This window comes from Microtus pennsylvanicus, chromosome 1 (genome assembly GCF_037038515.1).
Source record: "Microtus pennsylvanicus isolate mMicPen1 chromosome 1, mMicPen1.hap1, whole genome shotgun sequence".
Classification (NCBI taxonomy): domain Eukaryota; kingdom Metazoa; phylum Chordata; class Mammalia; order Rodentia; family Cricetidae; genus Microtus; species Microtus pennsylvanicus.
The window spans coordinates 107,353,866-107,371,462 of NC_134579.1; the positions used below are offsets into that span (position 1 = coordinate 107,353,866).

General features: G+C 43.2%; 1 protein-coding gene across 3 annotated transcripts in view; it reads right to left on the reverse strand.

Annotated features, from left to right (window-relative positions):
- Tpst1 (tyrosylprotein sulfotransferase 1) overlaps positions 1 to 17,597 on the reverse strand; it is a 55,818-nt gene that overhangs the window by 13,809 nt on the left and 24,412 nt on the right. For all 3 annotated transcript variants that reach the window (XR_012910984.1, XM_075977802.1, XM_075977799.1), the window contains exon 3: positions 6,203 to 6,401. Coding sequence is in view for 2 of the 3 variants with exons in the window: in XM_075977802.1 (XP_075833917.1) it covers positions 6,203 to 6,401 (199 nt within the window). In the remaining variant the exon portion in view is untranslated. The remainder of the gene's footprint in view (positions 1 to 6,202; positions 6,402 to 17,597) is intronic.

Here is a 17,597-nt window from a genome sequence, read left to right on the forward strand (position 1 = left end):
CATACTAGCTCAGAGGGAGGTCAATAATCTGGGCTTCACTTGAGTAGAGATCTTAGACAACAAACTCCTCAGGCAACAGCACAGAGATCTGTTTCTGGCCAGTGCCACTGACATGCTGAAGAACATGAAGAGATGAACATAATGAAGAAAAATGGAAATTCAAGAACTGGAGAATGCATTGTCTGAAATGAGAACATCACCGGGCAGCCAATTAGATTCAGAAGACAAAGGATCGGTGAATAAAAAATATGTTCATTTAATTTAAAACTAATAAAAAGCCAGAAGGGGGTAGGAGATGGTTTAGTAGATAAAGCGCTGTTCTGCAAGAATGCGGACCTAAGTTTGCATGACCCCCACATAAATACTGGGCGGCTGTGGTATCTCCCCTGCAATCCTAGTGATTGGATGATGGAAACAAGGGATTCCCCAGAGCAAGCTGGCTAGTCTTATCTGTGAGATCTGGGTTCAGTAGAGACTCTCCTCAATGAATACGGTGGAGCGTGAATAAGGAAGACATCTAAGGTGGAGCCTCTGACACACACACACGCACGCACGCACGCACGCGCGCACACACACACACACACACACACACACAAAGCCAGGCATGGGGCTGCATATGCACCTCATCCCATACAAAATAAATAAATGTAATTTTAAAATTCCCAAAGCAAAACATTTAGCTAAGAGAATTAGCAGCTAGTAAATCCTAATAAGGCAGGCATTGGCTGAAGAGAAAAGATGCCGGGAAGAAATCTGTATCAAGAAAAACATGTGGTCCAAAATGCATAAAATATATAATAACTGTCTGTTTACGGAAAAACTGCAGCCCTTGTTCTACAGCAATATTACAGCAATATAATAGACAAACACAAATATAGCTAAAATGAGGAGATAATTGCCACAGCAAATAAAACAAAATACTAAAAAATACTTGATTAATCCAAAAGAAGCCAGGAAAAGAAAGGAACAGAGATAGACAGTTCAAAAATAAGAAACAAACACTTGATGGCGGAATTCATTCAGCTCAACCAGATGAGTAGTTACCATACATATAAGGAAATCAACACCTCACTTAAAGGAACTGTCAGACTACATTAACCACAACACCATCACTTAAGTCACTTTCAATATCAAGACACAGATTAAAAAAGTTGAAGGATGAGGAAAACAGACCGCACTGCGGCTCTGCTCTTCAGATAAGGCCAACTCCTAGGAAAGACATCAGTGCTGGGGCTACCTCATGGCAAGAGCTAATTCTAATTCCTCAAGCTCTATCTAGTTATTCTCTCAGCAACACAGATCCAAATGCATGAAGCACAGGGGACAATGAAAGAAGAAAAGCCACAAGTATAGCACTCTTCTCAAATTTATAAATCAACTAAGAATTATCAGACCAAACAATATGATGGCATTTACAGAATATCACAACTGCAGAACAGTTTTTTCGCATTAACGTGAGGCCACACGCTGGCCACAGAGCAATTTTAAGCACATTTAAAGAATTGAAACCATAGTATGATTGTTCTCTGAGAACAGAACAATTAAAACCAGGATCAAAGACCAAAAACAAAATCCCCAAATATTCAAAAGTAAATTTTGTTCTAAGAAGTCTAGCCTAAGAGGACAAAGGAGGGTACAGATTCCTGGAGTGGAGTTGGAGGTGTGATGTGCAGGTTTTCTGTAGAAGGAGCAACCACTCTCAAATACTGAGCCATCTCTCCGGCCCCCACTCAAGAATTTTCCCATGGGATCTGCAGTGCTAGGTGGTCTAAGGTAAAGAGCTGGACAAACTAGATAGAATGCCATGCCCGGAGATGGACACAAGCAGAAGCAGCTACACCTCAACATGCAGCGGCACCTTCCAGGCTCTAGCAACTTTCTGTCTCACCTGCTGCAGTTTCTCTCTTTTTTAAATCATCTAATGAAGCGTGTGTGTTGCTGTGTGTGCATGTGCATGTGTGCGGGTGTGCCATGCTGTATGTATGGAGGTCAGAGAACAACTTTCAGTAGTAGGTTTTCTCCATCCACCATGGGTCAGGCTGACAAGAGCTTTTTACCAACTGTGGCTTCTGCTGCATGGTCCAGGCCGTTAACCCCGCTCTCCTCACTCACTGCAAGCTCCCCCTTGTCTTGTACTGTGCCTTCTGCACCCTGACCCCTGCTTTCCACCAACTACGACTTCCTCTTTTCTCACTAGGGTAGACGAGGGCTACACCATTCATACTTGGAGCTGCTCTTTGCTTTCTTGAAATGAGAAACAAAGCTGGGGGTGGTGGCACACGCCTTTAATCCCGGCACTTGGGAAGCAGAGGCAGGCAGATCACAGTGAGTTCGAGGCAATCTGGTTTATAAAGGGAGTTCCAGGACAGCCAAAACTGTTACACAGAGAAACCCTGTCTCAAAAAACCAAAAAAAAAAAAAAAAAAAAAAAAAGGAGAAACACTTATCTTTATTTGGGGGGATCTCCTACACGAGTTCTGCATTTACATACAACACCTTTACTCCATCTTCTCACGTCTCCCCTACTCCTCCCAAATTCATGACCTCTTCAATTATTGCTGTTATACAGCTTTTCTTTTTAAATTATTTATGTGAACTAATGTTTTATCTGCATGTAAAACGTGCTACAAACAACATCCTGACTCTTAAGTTTAGCAACCAGGTCTTTAAACAACATCAGGCTTGCCCTGTGTGCACCAACTCCTACCTGCTCTCTGGCTGCCAGAGCACACATGCAGCATGCAGGCTGTCACAGCTGCACTCCTGTTACCTAGTCTGCATTTCTTCTAGCCGGAAACAGGTGCAGCTAACTCTCTAGCCAGCAGGAAGTTTAGACAGTAAGTTTTTCTGCACACTGGATATGAGGATCTTTCATGTACCCAAGTAGCAGTTAGGAACAATGAACCTTCAGCTCAGCCAAAGTCTCCTCAGAAAACCCCAAGAATGACAGCCATCAGCAAATGGGTTATAATAAAAATAATTAAAGCCTTGAGGGTGGATGAGCTTGACAAGAACACTATGAAACAGGAAACTTAAAACTGTGTTCACTAAAATTCAATGTATGCATAAGCCTATATTTCTGAGGAAGGGAGTATATTTGGTCATATTCTCAAACAAATTCCTAGGTCTAAAAAGATTAAAAAAAAAAAAGTATGGAAGAGGGAGAAGCTGAAATGTGACCCGGGGAGCATTATTTATAAAAGTGTGCCACAATCTGGGGATTAGAGAGTGGTGGGGAGAGGGCATGGGATGCGTTAGTATCTCATTTCCAGCTTACTGTGTGAGTCAGGGCAACCTCAACACACATGATTTTGATTTAGAATTGGGCAATGTATCCCTAAGATGTGCTGACTCAGACATCCTAACTCCTGGGCTTCGTACACTCTGTAAAAACCAGCATTTTTAGGTCTGCAGATGGGGATTTCTACATTCCCAGTCAAAATGTGATTGTTCTCCTACCCCGTCCTCCTCTCTCCCCAGCATAAGTAAAGGCACAACTTCTGCAGACTGCCACCAGACTCTGCATTAGAGATGTCTTTGGAACTATATAATCATGATACAGCTCACGACTGCTGCAGACAGCCAGACTCTGCATTAGAGATGTCTTTGGAACTATATGATCATGATACAGTTCACGACTGCTGCAGACAGCCACCAGACTCTGCATTAGAGATGTCTTTGGAACTATATGATCATGATACAGCTCACGACTGCTGCATATTATCAGCATCTGAATCATCAAAGGCAAAAAAACAGAGCAAAACAGAAAAAAAAGTTTTGAAGATACACAGGATTTGGTTTGAAATGCAGCTAACTGGTAAGGCAGACAATGAAATTCAAATTCAGAAGACAAGGATGGGGTTAGCAAGATGGCTCACTAGTTTCCAGTGGCTGACAGTCTGGCAAGCTGAGTGTGATTCTTGGAACCTGCATAAAAGTGGAAGGAGAGAACCCTCTCCAGAGTTGTCCTCCGACTTCCACGTGCATGCCATACACACAGTAAAAGAAAAATAAGAAACAAAAATCTAAGCATGTTAGTATTGAATACATTATTACAAAGGGATCAAAAATGGAATTCATCTTTTCTTTCTCAATTCTCGACCCCCCAGGATGCATTATGAAACCCTTTCAAAAGCCACAGTGGGCATAAAACACATTCTCGAATCACATGGGTTCAAACCACAGCATTCTTCTCAACTACCACTCAAGAAAGCCAAAAATAATCTAGCCAAGACAACTTGCACATGTGAAACTGTACTGAATACTGTCCTGGAAACCTTGAAATATTACTGACACACCTGTCTTAATTTAAGGAAATCCCATCTAGTCTTGTGCACAGGAGAAAGCTACCAGTTACCAGCCCATTAAAAAAAGACTGTCAGGGATTACAAAGTGAGAGGCTAGACTAATGCTGGCTTGCTGTTTAGCAAACTGCAGTTCAAAACTTTAATATGTGAAACAATAAAACTTTCAGAAAACACAGTTCATAAACACAACCAACAGTCAGATGGTGGTGGCGCACACCTTTAATCCCAGCACTCTGGAGGCAGAGGCAGGAGGATCTCTGAGCTCAAGGCCAGCCTGGTCTACTGAGCGAGTTCTGGGGCAGAGAAACCCTGTCTTGAAAAAACAAAAACACGGGGCTGGAGAGATGGCTCAGGATTAAGAGCACTGTCTCCTCTTCCAAAGGTCCTGAGTTCAATTCCCAGCAACCACATGGCGGCTCACAGCCATCTGTAACGAGATCTGGTGTCCACTTCTGGCATGCACGGATACATACAGACAGAACACTGTCTACGTAATAAAAAAAGAAAGGAAGGGAGGGAGGGAGGGAGGGAGGGAGGGAGGGAGGGAGGGAGGGAGGGAGGGAAAAAAACAAAACAGACAAAAACCCACATATAGACAGCTAATAAACTGTAAATGTTCAATTACATTAATCAGTAAAACCTATTAAAATTAGCAAAAATCTAAAACAAATTGCTTCCATTATATTGATTTTCAATAATTTCTACAGTATACACGTGTGTTCAGCAACATATATCAAGTAACTAAAAAAAAAAATCTCAGACACTTTGACTGTTTTAATTTCACCTTTATTAATCTAACCTTGATAAAAACCCTAAAATATAGAACCTGAGTTCAGTACCCAGCTCCTCTTCTATCTAGTGAGTTAAAGGCCAGCCTGAGCCACAGGCGACTCTGTCTAATCCTTTCCCCAACACAGATGTCAAAAAAAAGTTTAAGTGTTATGTTTATCTTACGCAACAAAAACTTTTAGCAGATATGTAAAATTCTGATTTGAAACCAGATTTTACCACTAATGTATTTATTCAGGTTAGTTCTTTAAGTTTTTAGCTATCTGAAACAACATTCAGTAAAGCTGCAACCCCGTTTATTGTTTATTTTTATTTACGTGTTTAAATGTTTAGCCTGCATGTATGTAGTGCACCACATGTATACAGTGCCCTTAGAGGCCAAAAAAGGGCATCTGATCCCCTGGAGCTAAAGTTATAGGCAGTTGTGAGCTGCCATGTGGGTGCTGGGAACTGAATCCAGGTCCTCTCCAAGAGCAGCCAGTGCTCTTAACTGCGGAGACATCTCTCCATGATAATCTGTATCTAGTTTTATTATGTGTAGTGCTTATATATATTGGGGAGAGTGCATGTCCACATGTGTATGGAGGTGAACATCATGCCAGCTTTTCTGTGGGTTCTGGGGACTGAACCCAAGACCTGACATCTGCGCAACAAGCTTGAGGACTTGAGCCATCTCCCCAGCAGGGGACAGTATAACATCTGTCCTCAGGGGTCAAGAAATCACACCTCAGCTAAACAAAGCGTTAAAAGTAAAGCGTTCCTTACACGTAAGGAAAGAAAAAGGAACCAGAAGTAAAGCCAGATAATTCTGCTGTTTGTGCAAATTTGGGGTAATCAGCTACGGGAACAAATGTCACCATGCAAATGGAGTCAAAGGACAACATCCTACCAGCTGAGCAGAGCACGTGACTCAACTGTCCCCACAGCTCTTTGAAAGAAGGGTTTTGCTGACATTGCAGACCTCTGATGGTAAAGCATTCAGCAAGTTAGAACAATGATAATTTGAAATAATTTCCTGGTCATAAAAAGTTAGAAACGGAGCAAGAAAAATCTACTCAAAGCCAAATCCCATGTCTTTCCTTAGTTACTTTGAGAATCTCACTTACCCTTCTGGTGTTTTCAAGGATCTTGGGGTCAGGTTTTCCGTAGTTAGGGGGATTGGCATGTGGATCATATCCAAGTTTAGAAAGCATGGGTGCAATTACTGCCATGTCTTGTAGAACATCTGAGGGTATCTTCCCAACCCACTTTGCTAGAGCCCCCATGTTGACAGGCTTGATGACTTGGTCTGTTGATCTTTCCACTCTGAAAAAAAAAATGAACAATTACTTACCAAAAATATAAACAAAACAAAAACATGGCGGTATCCACCTATAATCTCAGCACTCCAAAAGCAGAGGCAGGAGGATCAGGAGTTCCAGATTATCCCAGTGTGTAAAAGCAAGTCAGAGGTCAGCCTGACTGCATGGGACAGAAAGAGAAAAGAGTTAAACAATTGTAAATTCTATTTGATAGCTTTAAATTCTTTGTCAGGGCTGCTGAGATGGCTCAGTGGGTTTAAAAGCACTTAACAGAAGACAACTAACTCTCAAAACTTGTCTTCTGACTCATAAAGAGTGTCACTATTTATTCTCTCTCTCTACTGAGCCAAACGATGTGCCCATGTACACTCACTAACATACACACTCTCTCTAACACACACACACACAGTAATAAACATAATAAAAATGTAAAAGAATGGGCAGCAGACAAGTGTTTCCTTCAGTCTTAGAAAGCAGGCAACATGTGGTCTTGACATGTACTAGGGATTTCAGTTACCATTCTGGCACTCTGTCTCCCCGGAACCTTAAAACACAGTATCTGACACACTGGTGTGATTCAAAACCCACAGCCCAGCCGGGCGGTGGTGGCGCACACCTTCAATCCCAGCACTCAGGAGGCAGAGGCAGGTGGATTTCTGTGAGTTCAAGGCCAGCCTGGTCTACAAGAGCTAGTTCCAAGACAGGCTCCAAAGCTTCACAGAGAAACCTTGTCTCAAAAACAAACAAACAAACAAAACAAACAAAAACAAAACAAAACAAAAAAACCTAACCAACGTGAACCAGCCAGCGCCCCATCGATGGGTCATGAGAGTCCAGCCTCTCTCAGCACCCACTACTAAAGCTGTCCACAGTCAGGCTGTCTGTCAAGCCGCAGCTGAATCAGTGTGCAGCAACTACTACCAGAACTCAAGTCCTCCATCTGAAGCATCCGTGTGGAGTGGACATGCAAAGAGGAAGAATAGAAGTCAAGAAACCAAAGCCAGATGACCACAGGGAAATACACCATGAGATGCCACCAATAGCCATATTTTTAAAGACTAGTATTAGAAAATGTTCAGGTTCTGTCTTTGTGAAAGATGGTTTTAAAATGCTTAGGACCAGGAAGATAGCTAAGTCAGTAAAAGGCACTTGTCACCAAACCTGATGTCTTGCGCTCTATCCCCAGAACCTACTAATTCCTACAGGTTGTCCTCTGAGTTCCATATACACACAGTGTCATGTGTATATACACAGACACACACATAAATAAATACATGGAATTTTAATAATTCTAACAAACATACTTTTTGGGTTTTTTGTTTGTTTGCTTGCTTTTGCTTTGCTTTTCAAAACAGGGTTTCTCTGTGTAGCTTTGGAGCCTGTCCTGGAACTAGCTCTTATAGACCAGGCTGGCCTCGAACTCACAGAAATCCACCTGCCTCTGCCTCCTGAGTGCTGGGATTAAAGGCATGCGCCACCACCGCCTAGCTCAAAATACTTTTAAATGTATCTACACCAGAAATTCAGGTGCTATGGGACTGGAGACAGCTCAGTAGCTAAAAGCACTTGCTGCTCTTAAAGAGGACCAGAGTTCAAGTCCTAGCACGCACTTTGGGTGGCTCACCACTGCCTGTCACTCCAGCTCCAGATGATCTAACATCCTCTTCTGGCCTGGGTGTGTACCCACAGAGCACACGAGTGTACACAAAGACACACACATATGCATAGATAAAATCTTTTTAAAAGCATGTTATATTGGAGGCTGGAATGATGGCTCAGTAGTTAAGGGCACTTGTTCTTGCAAAGGAGCAAGATTCACCTCCCAGCACCCACATGGCAACTCACAACCATTTGTAACTCCAGTTCCAGGTGGCGCCCTATTCTGACCTCCACAGGCACCAGGCGCGCAGATGGTGAACATACACACATGCAGACAGAACTCATACACATAAAGCAAAACATATAAACCTAAAAATAAATATATGTGCTACATACAGATGATATTTATAGCATAATTGTTTACATGTGTGGGCATGGGCACACAAAGACTCATGAACAAAGGCTAACAAGCCAGCAGTAGGATAATAAAATTTTATAACTAACATATGAAAGAGAAATAGAAATCAGACTACAAAAAGATGCAAGACAGAGCAAACTGATAAATCTAGGCACCGAAGATCAAGAGCTGCTAACATCACAAAAGAAAGAGAACCACGCACTGATGAATAACATTGCCAAATCAGACTGCCTAAGCCTCTAGGTTCAGCTGCCAACTGGTATAGAGTATAGAACTGAGAAAAATGTGTGTGTGGGGGGGGGGGGGGGGAATCAGCATGCCACAAATAACATTTCAGACAATTATGTATCCTTCAAAAATAAAGTATATGGTTAAAAAAATGGCTGGCGATGGCTCTAAGGTAATACTGCTGCTGCTCTTGCAGGAGATCCACACTCCTTTCCAGCCAACACAACAGGGGGCTCCAGGGCAGTGCTTAACTTTCCTGACGCTGCCACCCTTTAATACAGTTCCCATGTTCTGGTGACCCCAAACATAAATTATTTTCATTACTACTTCATAACTGTAATCTTGCTACTGTTATGAATCTTTTTTCAGATCTATTTATTTTTATGTACATGAGTGCTCAATCTACATGTATCCCTGCAGGCCAGAAGAGGACATCAGATCTCACTATAGATGGCTGTGATCCACAATATGATGCTGGGAATTGAACTCAGGACCTCTGGAAGAGCAGCCAGTGCTCTTAAACCCTGAGCCATCAATCCAGACTGTTGTGAATATTAACATAAATATCTGTGTTTTCTGGTCATCTTAGGCAACTCCCATGAAAGAGTCATTTGACCCCTAAGGGGTTGAGATCCACAGGTTGAGAAACTCTGCTCTAGGGGCTCCATCAACCCTTCTTGGTCTCCACAGGCCCAAATAGACATGACATACACACAGAGACATAGAAACACATGAAAATAAAAATAACCCTGCACTCAGGAAGTGTGGATCTCTGTTAAGTTTGAGGCTGGCTATGTCTAGTTCCAGGTCAGCCAAGGCTACACAGTGCACCTCTATCAACAAATAAAACAAAACCTTCAATGTGTGGTAGACAGCTCAGTTAGGAGTGTTCCCTACCCTTGCAGAGTACCTGGGCTCAGTGCCCAGCACTCACACCAAGCAGCTCCCAGCACACATGTGACATACACTCACCAAGACACAAACACAGACATATAATATAGAGCCATAAAATAAAAAATTTACAAATTTAAATGTGTGGTAAAGAAAGGAATGGAGCACCTGAAACCTGCAGACTGAAGGTAATTAAGGCATGTCAGGTTATTACTGTTTGGTTTTTGAGGCAGGGCATCACATGTAGCCAGGCAGATTACAACTCTTGTTCTCATCACTGCTCTTGCTTTTTCTTTGTTTTTTCTTCTTTCTTTCTTTCTTTCTTTCTTTCTTTCTTTCTTACTTCCTTTCTTTCTTTCTCTTCTTCATTAAAGCCTCTAACACACGGTTTTCTTACTTCATATATAGCCTTTATCTTGCTGTTTGTCTGCTTCATCCACTTAGCCCGCACCTTCCACTCAGATGTCACAGGCTTTTCCTGACACTCCTCCAGCCGTTTCCACAAACAGCCATCTCTCTGCCTCACTGCTTGTCACCCAGTGTTTATTACCATCTCACAAAACACACCTTTCGCTTGTCTTCTAACGTATTTATAGGACGGCCTCTCAGTGTTAATAAGAGTCCCAGGAGGGGAAGCTGTGCTGTGTATGTCTCGTTAACACTGTTGCCCATTGTGGGGGCACTACCCAGCACGGAATAGGATGTGTAATAAAAACGCAGGAAATAAAAGTAATGGTTACATTTCAAGTTTATCCCTTCCTTCCTTAAGGTTAAATTTTAACCAAGAAAGCTCAGAACTGAATGGCATAATCAGGTGGGTCTTTATTCTTTAATTCACAGATTGAGTAAATTATGTTGACAGTTGCTAAAATAAAAGTTATTTGGTCATGCTATCTTACCAGTCTTTGATACACAGTTGAATTCCTTTCATCGCTATTGTTTATGGTTTGAGCATCTGGCAGACATTTTAAAAATTTATCTGAAATTTCCTTCCCACAATTTCCACTGCAAATTGTGACTAAATAAAGGGGTCATAAAATGACAATTTTTTTTTGTTTTGTTTTGTTTTTTGAGACAGGGTTTCTCTGTAGCTTTGGTGCCTGTCCCGGAACTAGCTCTTGTAGCCCAGGCTGTCCTCGAACTCCCAGAGATCCGCCTGCCTCTGCTTCCCGAGTGCTGGGATTAAAGGCGTGCGCCACCACCGCCCAACCAAAATGAAAATTTTTTAAAGATTTAAAAATTTTTCTTAAAGCTAGGCAATAGTGGCACATGCTTTTAGTCCCAGCACTTGGGAAGCAGAGGAAGGCAGATCTCTGAATCTGAGGCCAGCCTGGTCTACAAAATGAATTCCAGGACAGCCAGAGCTTATCAGAGAAATCCTGTCTTAAAAAAATAAGGAAAAAATCCAGTTATTATGTGTATGGGCCCCTTCCTGCATGCATGTCTGTGTGTCCCATGTGTGGTCATGCACACAAGTTGGAGGAGGGCACTGGATCCAATAGCCTAGAAGGTTCCTGGAGGGCTGCTGGGTTCTGCTACCATCTAAGGAGTCAGGGCAACCAAAGGGCAAAGCCACCCAGCATCAGGAGGGAAGCCAAGCAAACGAAAGTCTCCCCAAAAGCCTCCCCCATCCCTGTATCTGGGCTCCCACCAGAAGGTGCCGCCTACAGTGGGGTGGGTCTTCCCACGTCAATCAGGCCCGACAGGACAGTTCCTGGGGAAGGTTCCCTACTCAGGTGAGTCCAACTTGTGGAAAGTTGACATTAGAATAACACACAATACAGTCCTTGGAATTGGAATTACAGGTGGTTGCGAAGTGCCTTGACATGGGTGCTGGGAGTCACTCGGGTCCTCTGCAAAAGCAGTACTCCCTAAAAATTACTGAGTCATTTTTCCACTCCCTTCCCTGATTTTTCTTTGCTTTTGAGATAAGGTCTTCAGTAGCCCCATTGGTGTCTGTCCTGGGTAGTTTTATGTTAACCTGATACAAACTGAAGTCATTTGAGAGGTGAGAAACTCAACTAAGAAAATGCCTCCATAAAATCAATTGTGGGGCACCTTCTAAACTAGTGATAGACGGGGAAGGCCCAGCCCACTGTGGGTGGTGCCATCTCTGGGCTGTTGGTCCTGGGTTCTGTAAGAAAGCAGGCTATGCAAACCATGAGGAGGAACAAGACCATAAGCAGACTCCTCCATGGATTCTGCATCAGCTCCTGCCCCCAGGTTCCTGCCTTGTTTGAGTTCCTGTCCTGACTTCCTTTGGTGTTGAACAGCAATGTGGAAGTGTACGCCAAATAAACTTTTTCTCCCCAACTTGCTTTTAGTCAGGATGACTCATCACAGCCAGCAGTCACCCTGACTAAGACAGCCTCCAATTCTCAATGTATCAGACCCCGGCAGCCTTTAACTCCTGATCCTCCTAGCTCTAGCTCGTGTGCTCGGATTACAGGTGTCAGCCACAATCCTTCCCTCTCTCATGACCTAACATATTTATGTAACATTAGACTACCTGTTCTCTAGTGGCTGGAAATAACCTAGTTATGATCTCTTCACCACCTTTACTTTCTTTGAAGCTAATCAATCTGTTTAAATTCAATATCCATCCTATAAAATCAGTGATTGTCTCTAGAATGAAATGAATAGAATAAAAATGCATTTTCATGACTGCTTTAAATATTTTATATCTGATTATTTCTCCTCATCTACTCAATAGAAGAAACTGGGGAAATCTGCTTCCATTCTTCAGAAAGAAAGAACATGTCACAGTTTACAGGAACGGTCAAGGCAAGAATGAGGAGAAAACAGCCTCCCGTGGTCTACTCTTCAGCTCCCCCACATGCGGGCTGTGCCTCAGCCTTTATTCTTCTGTGTGGAGACAAAGCAGCTGTGCTGCAGTTCGTCCCTGGTCGTCTTATTTTCTCTGTGGAGCAACATCTTGGTGTGTGGCCAGCCAGCCCTGCATTCTTTGCAAACAGCAAATCTGATTTCATTTTTTTTTTAACGACCTAATGTGGTTATAAAAACACTGCATCCCGTTTCTCAAATGTTCCCTCACTAGCACGGTCTGCTTTGGCCCTCCAGCATGAAGTGACAATCACTGTGGTTCAATGCTGCTTACAATTCTACAGAGCCTGTTCTGGACTTCAGGAGTAACACAAGGGGCCAGTGCTAAAACGCTAACTAAAATCCCGTATGTGAACTGTCTTGATTTGCTTTCTGTTGCTATGATAAGACACCGTGACCAAAAGTAACTTGGGGAGGAAAGGATTTATTTGGCTTACACATCCCAATCATAGTCCTTCCCTGAGAGCAGTCGGAGCAGGAACTAAAACAGGGCAGGGTCCTGGAGGAGGCATGAATTGTAGCAGAGACGACGGAGGCCACTGTCTGCTGTACTGCTCTCTCCACGGCTTGCTCAGCCTGCTTCCTTACAGAACCAAGGACGGCCTGCACAAGGGTGGTACTGCTCACAACAATCAGTAGTCCCGCAAATGTTTTCTCTTTATTTTTTAGACTTCCTCATTTTATTCTGTGTGTGTCACTGTTTTGCCTGAGTGCATGTATGTGCACCACATGTGTTGAGTGCTGTGGAAATCCGAAGGTGTTAGATCCCCTGGAACTGGAGCTGCAGATGGTTATAAAGCACTGTGTGGGGCCTGGGGACTGAATCAGGATCCTCTACAAGAGCAGTAAATGCTCTTAACTGGAAGCCATCTCTACAGGGCCCCTGGGAGGCGTTTTCTCAACTGAAGTTCCCTCTTCCCAAAATGACCCTGGCTTGGGTTAAACAGACAAAAACAAGACAAAACAAAAAACTCAACTAAGCAGCAAAGGAAACCAACAGACTCATAATTGGATTTAGGTTGATGTTTTTGGTTTTTTGTTTGTTGTTGTTTGAGTGTTTGAGTCAGGGTTTTATAAACCTGGCTGTTCTGGAACTCACTATCACCAGACCAAGCTGACCTTGAAATTACAGAGATCTACCTGCTTCTGGCTTGTTGTTAATTTAAAAATAAATGAATAAGCCGGGCGGTGGTGGCGCACGCCTTTAATCCCAGCACTCGGGAGGCAGAGGCAGGAGGATCTCTGTGAGTTCGAGGCCAGCCTGGTCTACAAGAGCTAGTTCCAGGACAGGCTCCAAAACCACAGAGAAACCCTGTCTCGAAAAAAAACAAAAAAACAAAACAAAACAAAAAAAAAAGAATAAATAAATATTTCAGGGCCTGGGAGCTGGCTCCATCCATGGAACGTTTGCCTTGCAAGTGTGGAGATGAGTCTGATCCTCAGAACCTATGTAAAACAGCATGTGCTTACAATCGTAGAGCTGGAGCAGGAGACACAGGCAGATCCCTGGGGCTCAGAACCACAGTGACCGCACTTGAGAAACCACCCACAGTGACTTCTCCACAGGCACACATACACATGAGCATCAGCACATAGGTGTACCTCACATAAATGAACATACACTCCACTTTGCCCTAGTTGTTGCTTAGTGTATAATTTTCTTCAGAATGGATTTTACAAAGTCTGCGTTTCTTTTTTCATGTGTGGCACCGAAGTCTGTGTTTGTCAAACTGGTGGTTAGCCAACAACCAGACAGAGTGTCTTTCTGTTTGTTTTTTTTTTCTGTGTAGCTCAGGCAGTCCTGGAAGTCACTCTGTAGACCAGGTTGGCCTTGAACTCAGATCTGCTTGCCTCTGCCTCCTGAGTGCTGAGATTAAAGCCTTGTTCCACCATTGCCTGACTAGATAAAGTTTTTTATATGCCTAAACCCACAAGAGCTCTGTGTGTGTTTGGGGCACCGCATTCAGGCAGCTGGTTTCTAACTCTGCCCTTGCCTGTGTTTTCTGTTTCTGTGGAGCCTTGGGACCAGCCAGAAGTCCTCTCCAGGCAGGCATGCACGCAAGTCCAGGACCTTGGCCATCTGCGCTGGCAGAACACGTCAGAGACCTTGTACATGTTCAGGGTTTCTGGAGTTTGACCACATTGTTATCTACTGCCTCAGGTAGCATGCCAAAACCCCTAGATGTTTCTGGTAACAGGCCTCAATATTCTCAGCAGCTTCAGGGGCAAACCAGTTCTGGGTCAAAAGGAATAGAGAGACCTTTTCAAGGAACTACCAAAAAAGCAAACAAGCACCAATTCAGGCTGTCCATTCAGCCCAGCTGATAGAGTGATGATCAGGGCTAAGGTGAATTAAAAAAAAAAACAAACATATAAGTATCACCCTTCCCATGAAATTCAGATATTTTATGAATAAGTACTCCCCGAGATGTTTTTAATAGATGCTTATTTTACATGTATGCGTGTTGCCTGCATGTATGTCATACACTGTTGCTGCAGCCAGAAGAGTGTCGGACTCTCTGTAGCCAGAGTGAGAGTTATCAGAGGCTTGGAGAGCTTAGAACCAAACCCAAGGCTCCTCTCCAAGAGCAACAAGTGCTCTTACCTGCTGAGTGATCTCTCCGGCCCCCTAGATGTTTTGAGCTTTTGTGTAATTTCTAGATTTCTAAAAAACTTGATTCTCACAGGTTTGGTTATTTTCCTGTAGGTTGTGTACGTGTGTGTTCCTCACATGGAAGAAGAAAATCCCAGTTCTTTCCTGCATCATCTTTTTTTTATGTCACCCTAAACAGCAAAATATTTTGTTTTTAATTATTACTTGTTTATTTTGCGTGTGAGCGTGTGTGTGTGTACACGTGTGTGTGAGCGTGTGTGTGTACACGTGTGTGTATGTGTATGTGTGTGTACACGTGTGTGTACACGTGTATGTGTGTACACGTGTGTGTACGTGTGTGTGTGTACGTGTGTTGCACATATGAAGATCAGAGGACAACTTGTAAGGAGTCAGTTTTCTTCTACCAGTTGGGTCCCGGGATCAGACTGAAACTCGGGTCATCAGCCTTGAACACACGACTGACTTTTAGCCAGAAGCATCTCACCTGCCCAGGAAACGTTTTCAGAATCAGTTTTTATCATATGCATTTTTAGGTGACCGTGCAAGGAAGAGTATGGAGGCAAGAGGACTCGGAAGAACTGGCTCTCTCCTTCTATGGATATGGAAAGCACCCTTCTCTGCTGATAACTCACTGGTCTCCAGAAAACATTTTATGATTGATTTATTTTTATTTTATGTATATGAATGTTTTGCCTGCATGTATGTATGTGCACCATGTGTGTGCCTGATATGTACAGAGGTCAGAAGAGGGCTTAGGATCCCCTGGAATTGGAATTACATACTGCTGTAAGCCATGATGAGTCAGGAAGAACAGCTAGGTCCCAGCCTCATTTCAGTCTTTCTTTGAAGATTTACTGATATTCATTTATTTGATTGTATGTGTGCACCTCATGTGCGCAGCTGTCAGTGGAGGCAGAAGAGAACATCAGAGCCCCCGAAACTGGAGAAGTTGTGAATCATTCACTGGGAGTCCAGGAACTGAACTTGGTTCTCTGCAAAAAGCAGCAAGTGCTCTAACCACTGAACCACAACTCCAGTCGCCAGCAAAACATTTAAAACTATTTGAAGATGCCTCTTTCCTCGATTCCTATTAAATCAACTTAATGCGAATTTACAATGTTGTGAACCTATGATAAAACAATAACAGAAAAGTCTGCACTCAAATAATGTGATAAATGATACTGGGTTTCCAATGAAATGGCAGAAACCATGTCCCTTGCATGGAGTCCAGAAGCTGTTATTTCACAAGCAGCCAAGATGGCTGAGTTCAGTTGTTGAGAGAACAAAAGCCTTAGGTTTCCTTCAGCCTCGACACATTAGGAATACATACTGAAAAGTAACACAATCATGTTACAGAGACAGAGCAGAAAATTGTGCACTCAGAATAGGAAAGCTGCAACTGTAAAAACCAGAACATATTAACACATGACAGGAAGACAAGATGGGATTGGTGGCACGTTCCTGAAGTTCCAATAGTCCAGAAATATAAGTAGGAGGGTCAAAAATTCAAGACCACGCTTAACTATTGTGACGGCTATTTCTGGTTGTCAACTTGACTACATTTGGAGTGAACTACAATACAGGAGGGCACACCTGTGGGAGACCTTTCGCTTGGTTTGAAATGGGTAAATCTAATTCTAGTCTGGACCTCTGAGGCAGATACCTTTGATCTTGAGGTGGGAAGATTAGTGATGTGGGATGCCCTTCTTTATGCTGTGAATACCACTGGTTAATAAAGGAGCTGATTTGGCCAATGGCCAGGCAGAATAGAGCCAGGCAGGAAATTCAAGCAGACAGACAGGAAGAAAGAAGGCAGAAGTGAGAGAGACGCCAGCCAGCAGTCACCGGGAAAGCAAGATTGAAGAACAAAGCAACAAGTCTCATGGTAAAATATAGAATAATAGAAGTGAGTTAATTTAAATTGTAAGAGTTGGTTAATAATAAGGCTGAGCTAACAGGCCAAACAGTTTTAAGTTAAGTAATTAGTATTAAGCCTCAGAGTGGTTATTCGGGAACTGGTGGATAGGAGAGAAACCTCCGTTACAGACCCGCCTTTAATCGGGGTCATACCTTCTGCTGGAAACCTATCTAAGGACATGGAAGAAGAAAGCTTTTGCTCTTTGTCTGCTTGCCCTGGCCTTGCTAGCTAGCACACTCATTCCTTCACTGGCACTGGAACCTCTTTGGAACTCCAGCATACACTAAAGACCAGCTGACACATCCAGACTTGTGGACTGAGCAACCACTAGAGTCTTGGACTTTACATTCAAGGCCAGCCATTGTTGGGTTAGCTGGACTGCAGCCTGTAAGCCATTCCAATAAATCTTCTTTACACACACGCACGCACGTACACACACACACAGAGAGAGAGAGACAGAGACAGAGAGAATCATTCTATAAGTTTTGTTACTCTAGAGAGCCCTGACTGATACAACTATATAGGGAGCTCAAGGCCACTCTGGGCTATATGATTCATGTCCCACCATGAAGGCTGGGTCAGCAGACACTTAAAAAAATGGAACAGAAAGTCCAACGAAAGGCAAGTAGCTGGAGCTTTGAGAACAGAGACAGAGGGATTCTGGAGCTGTGATGGGGGGGGGATGCAA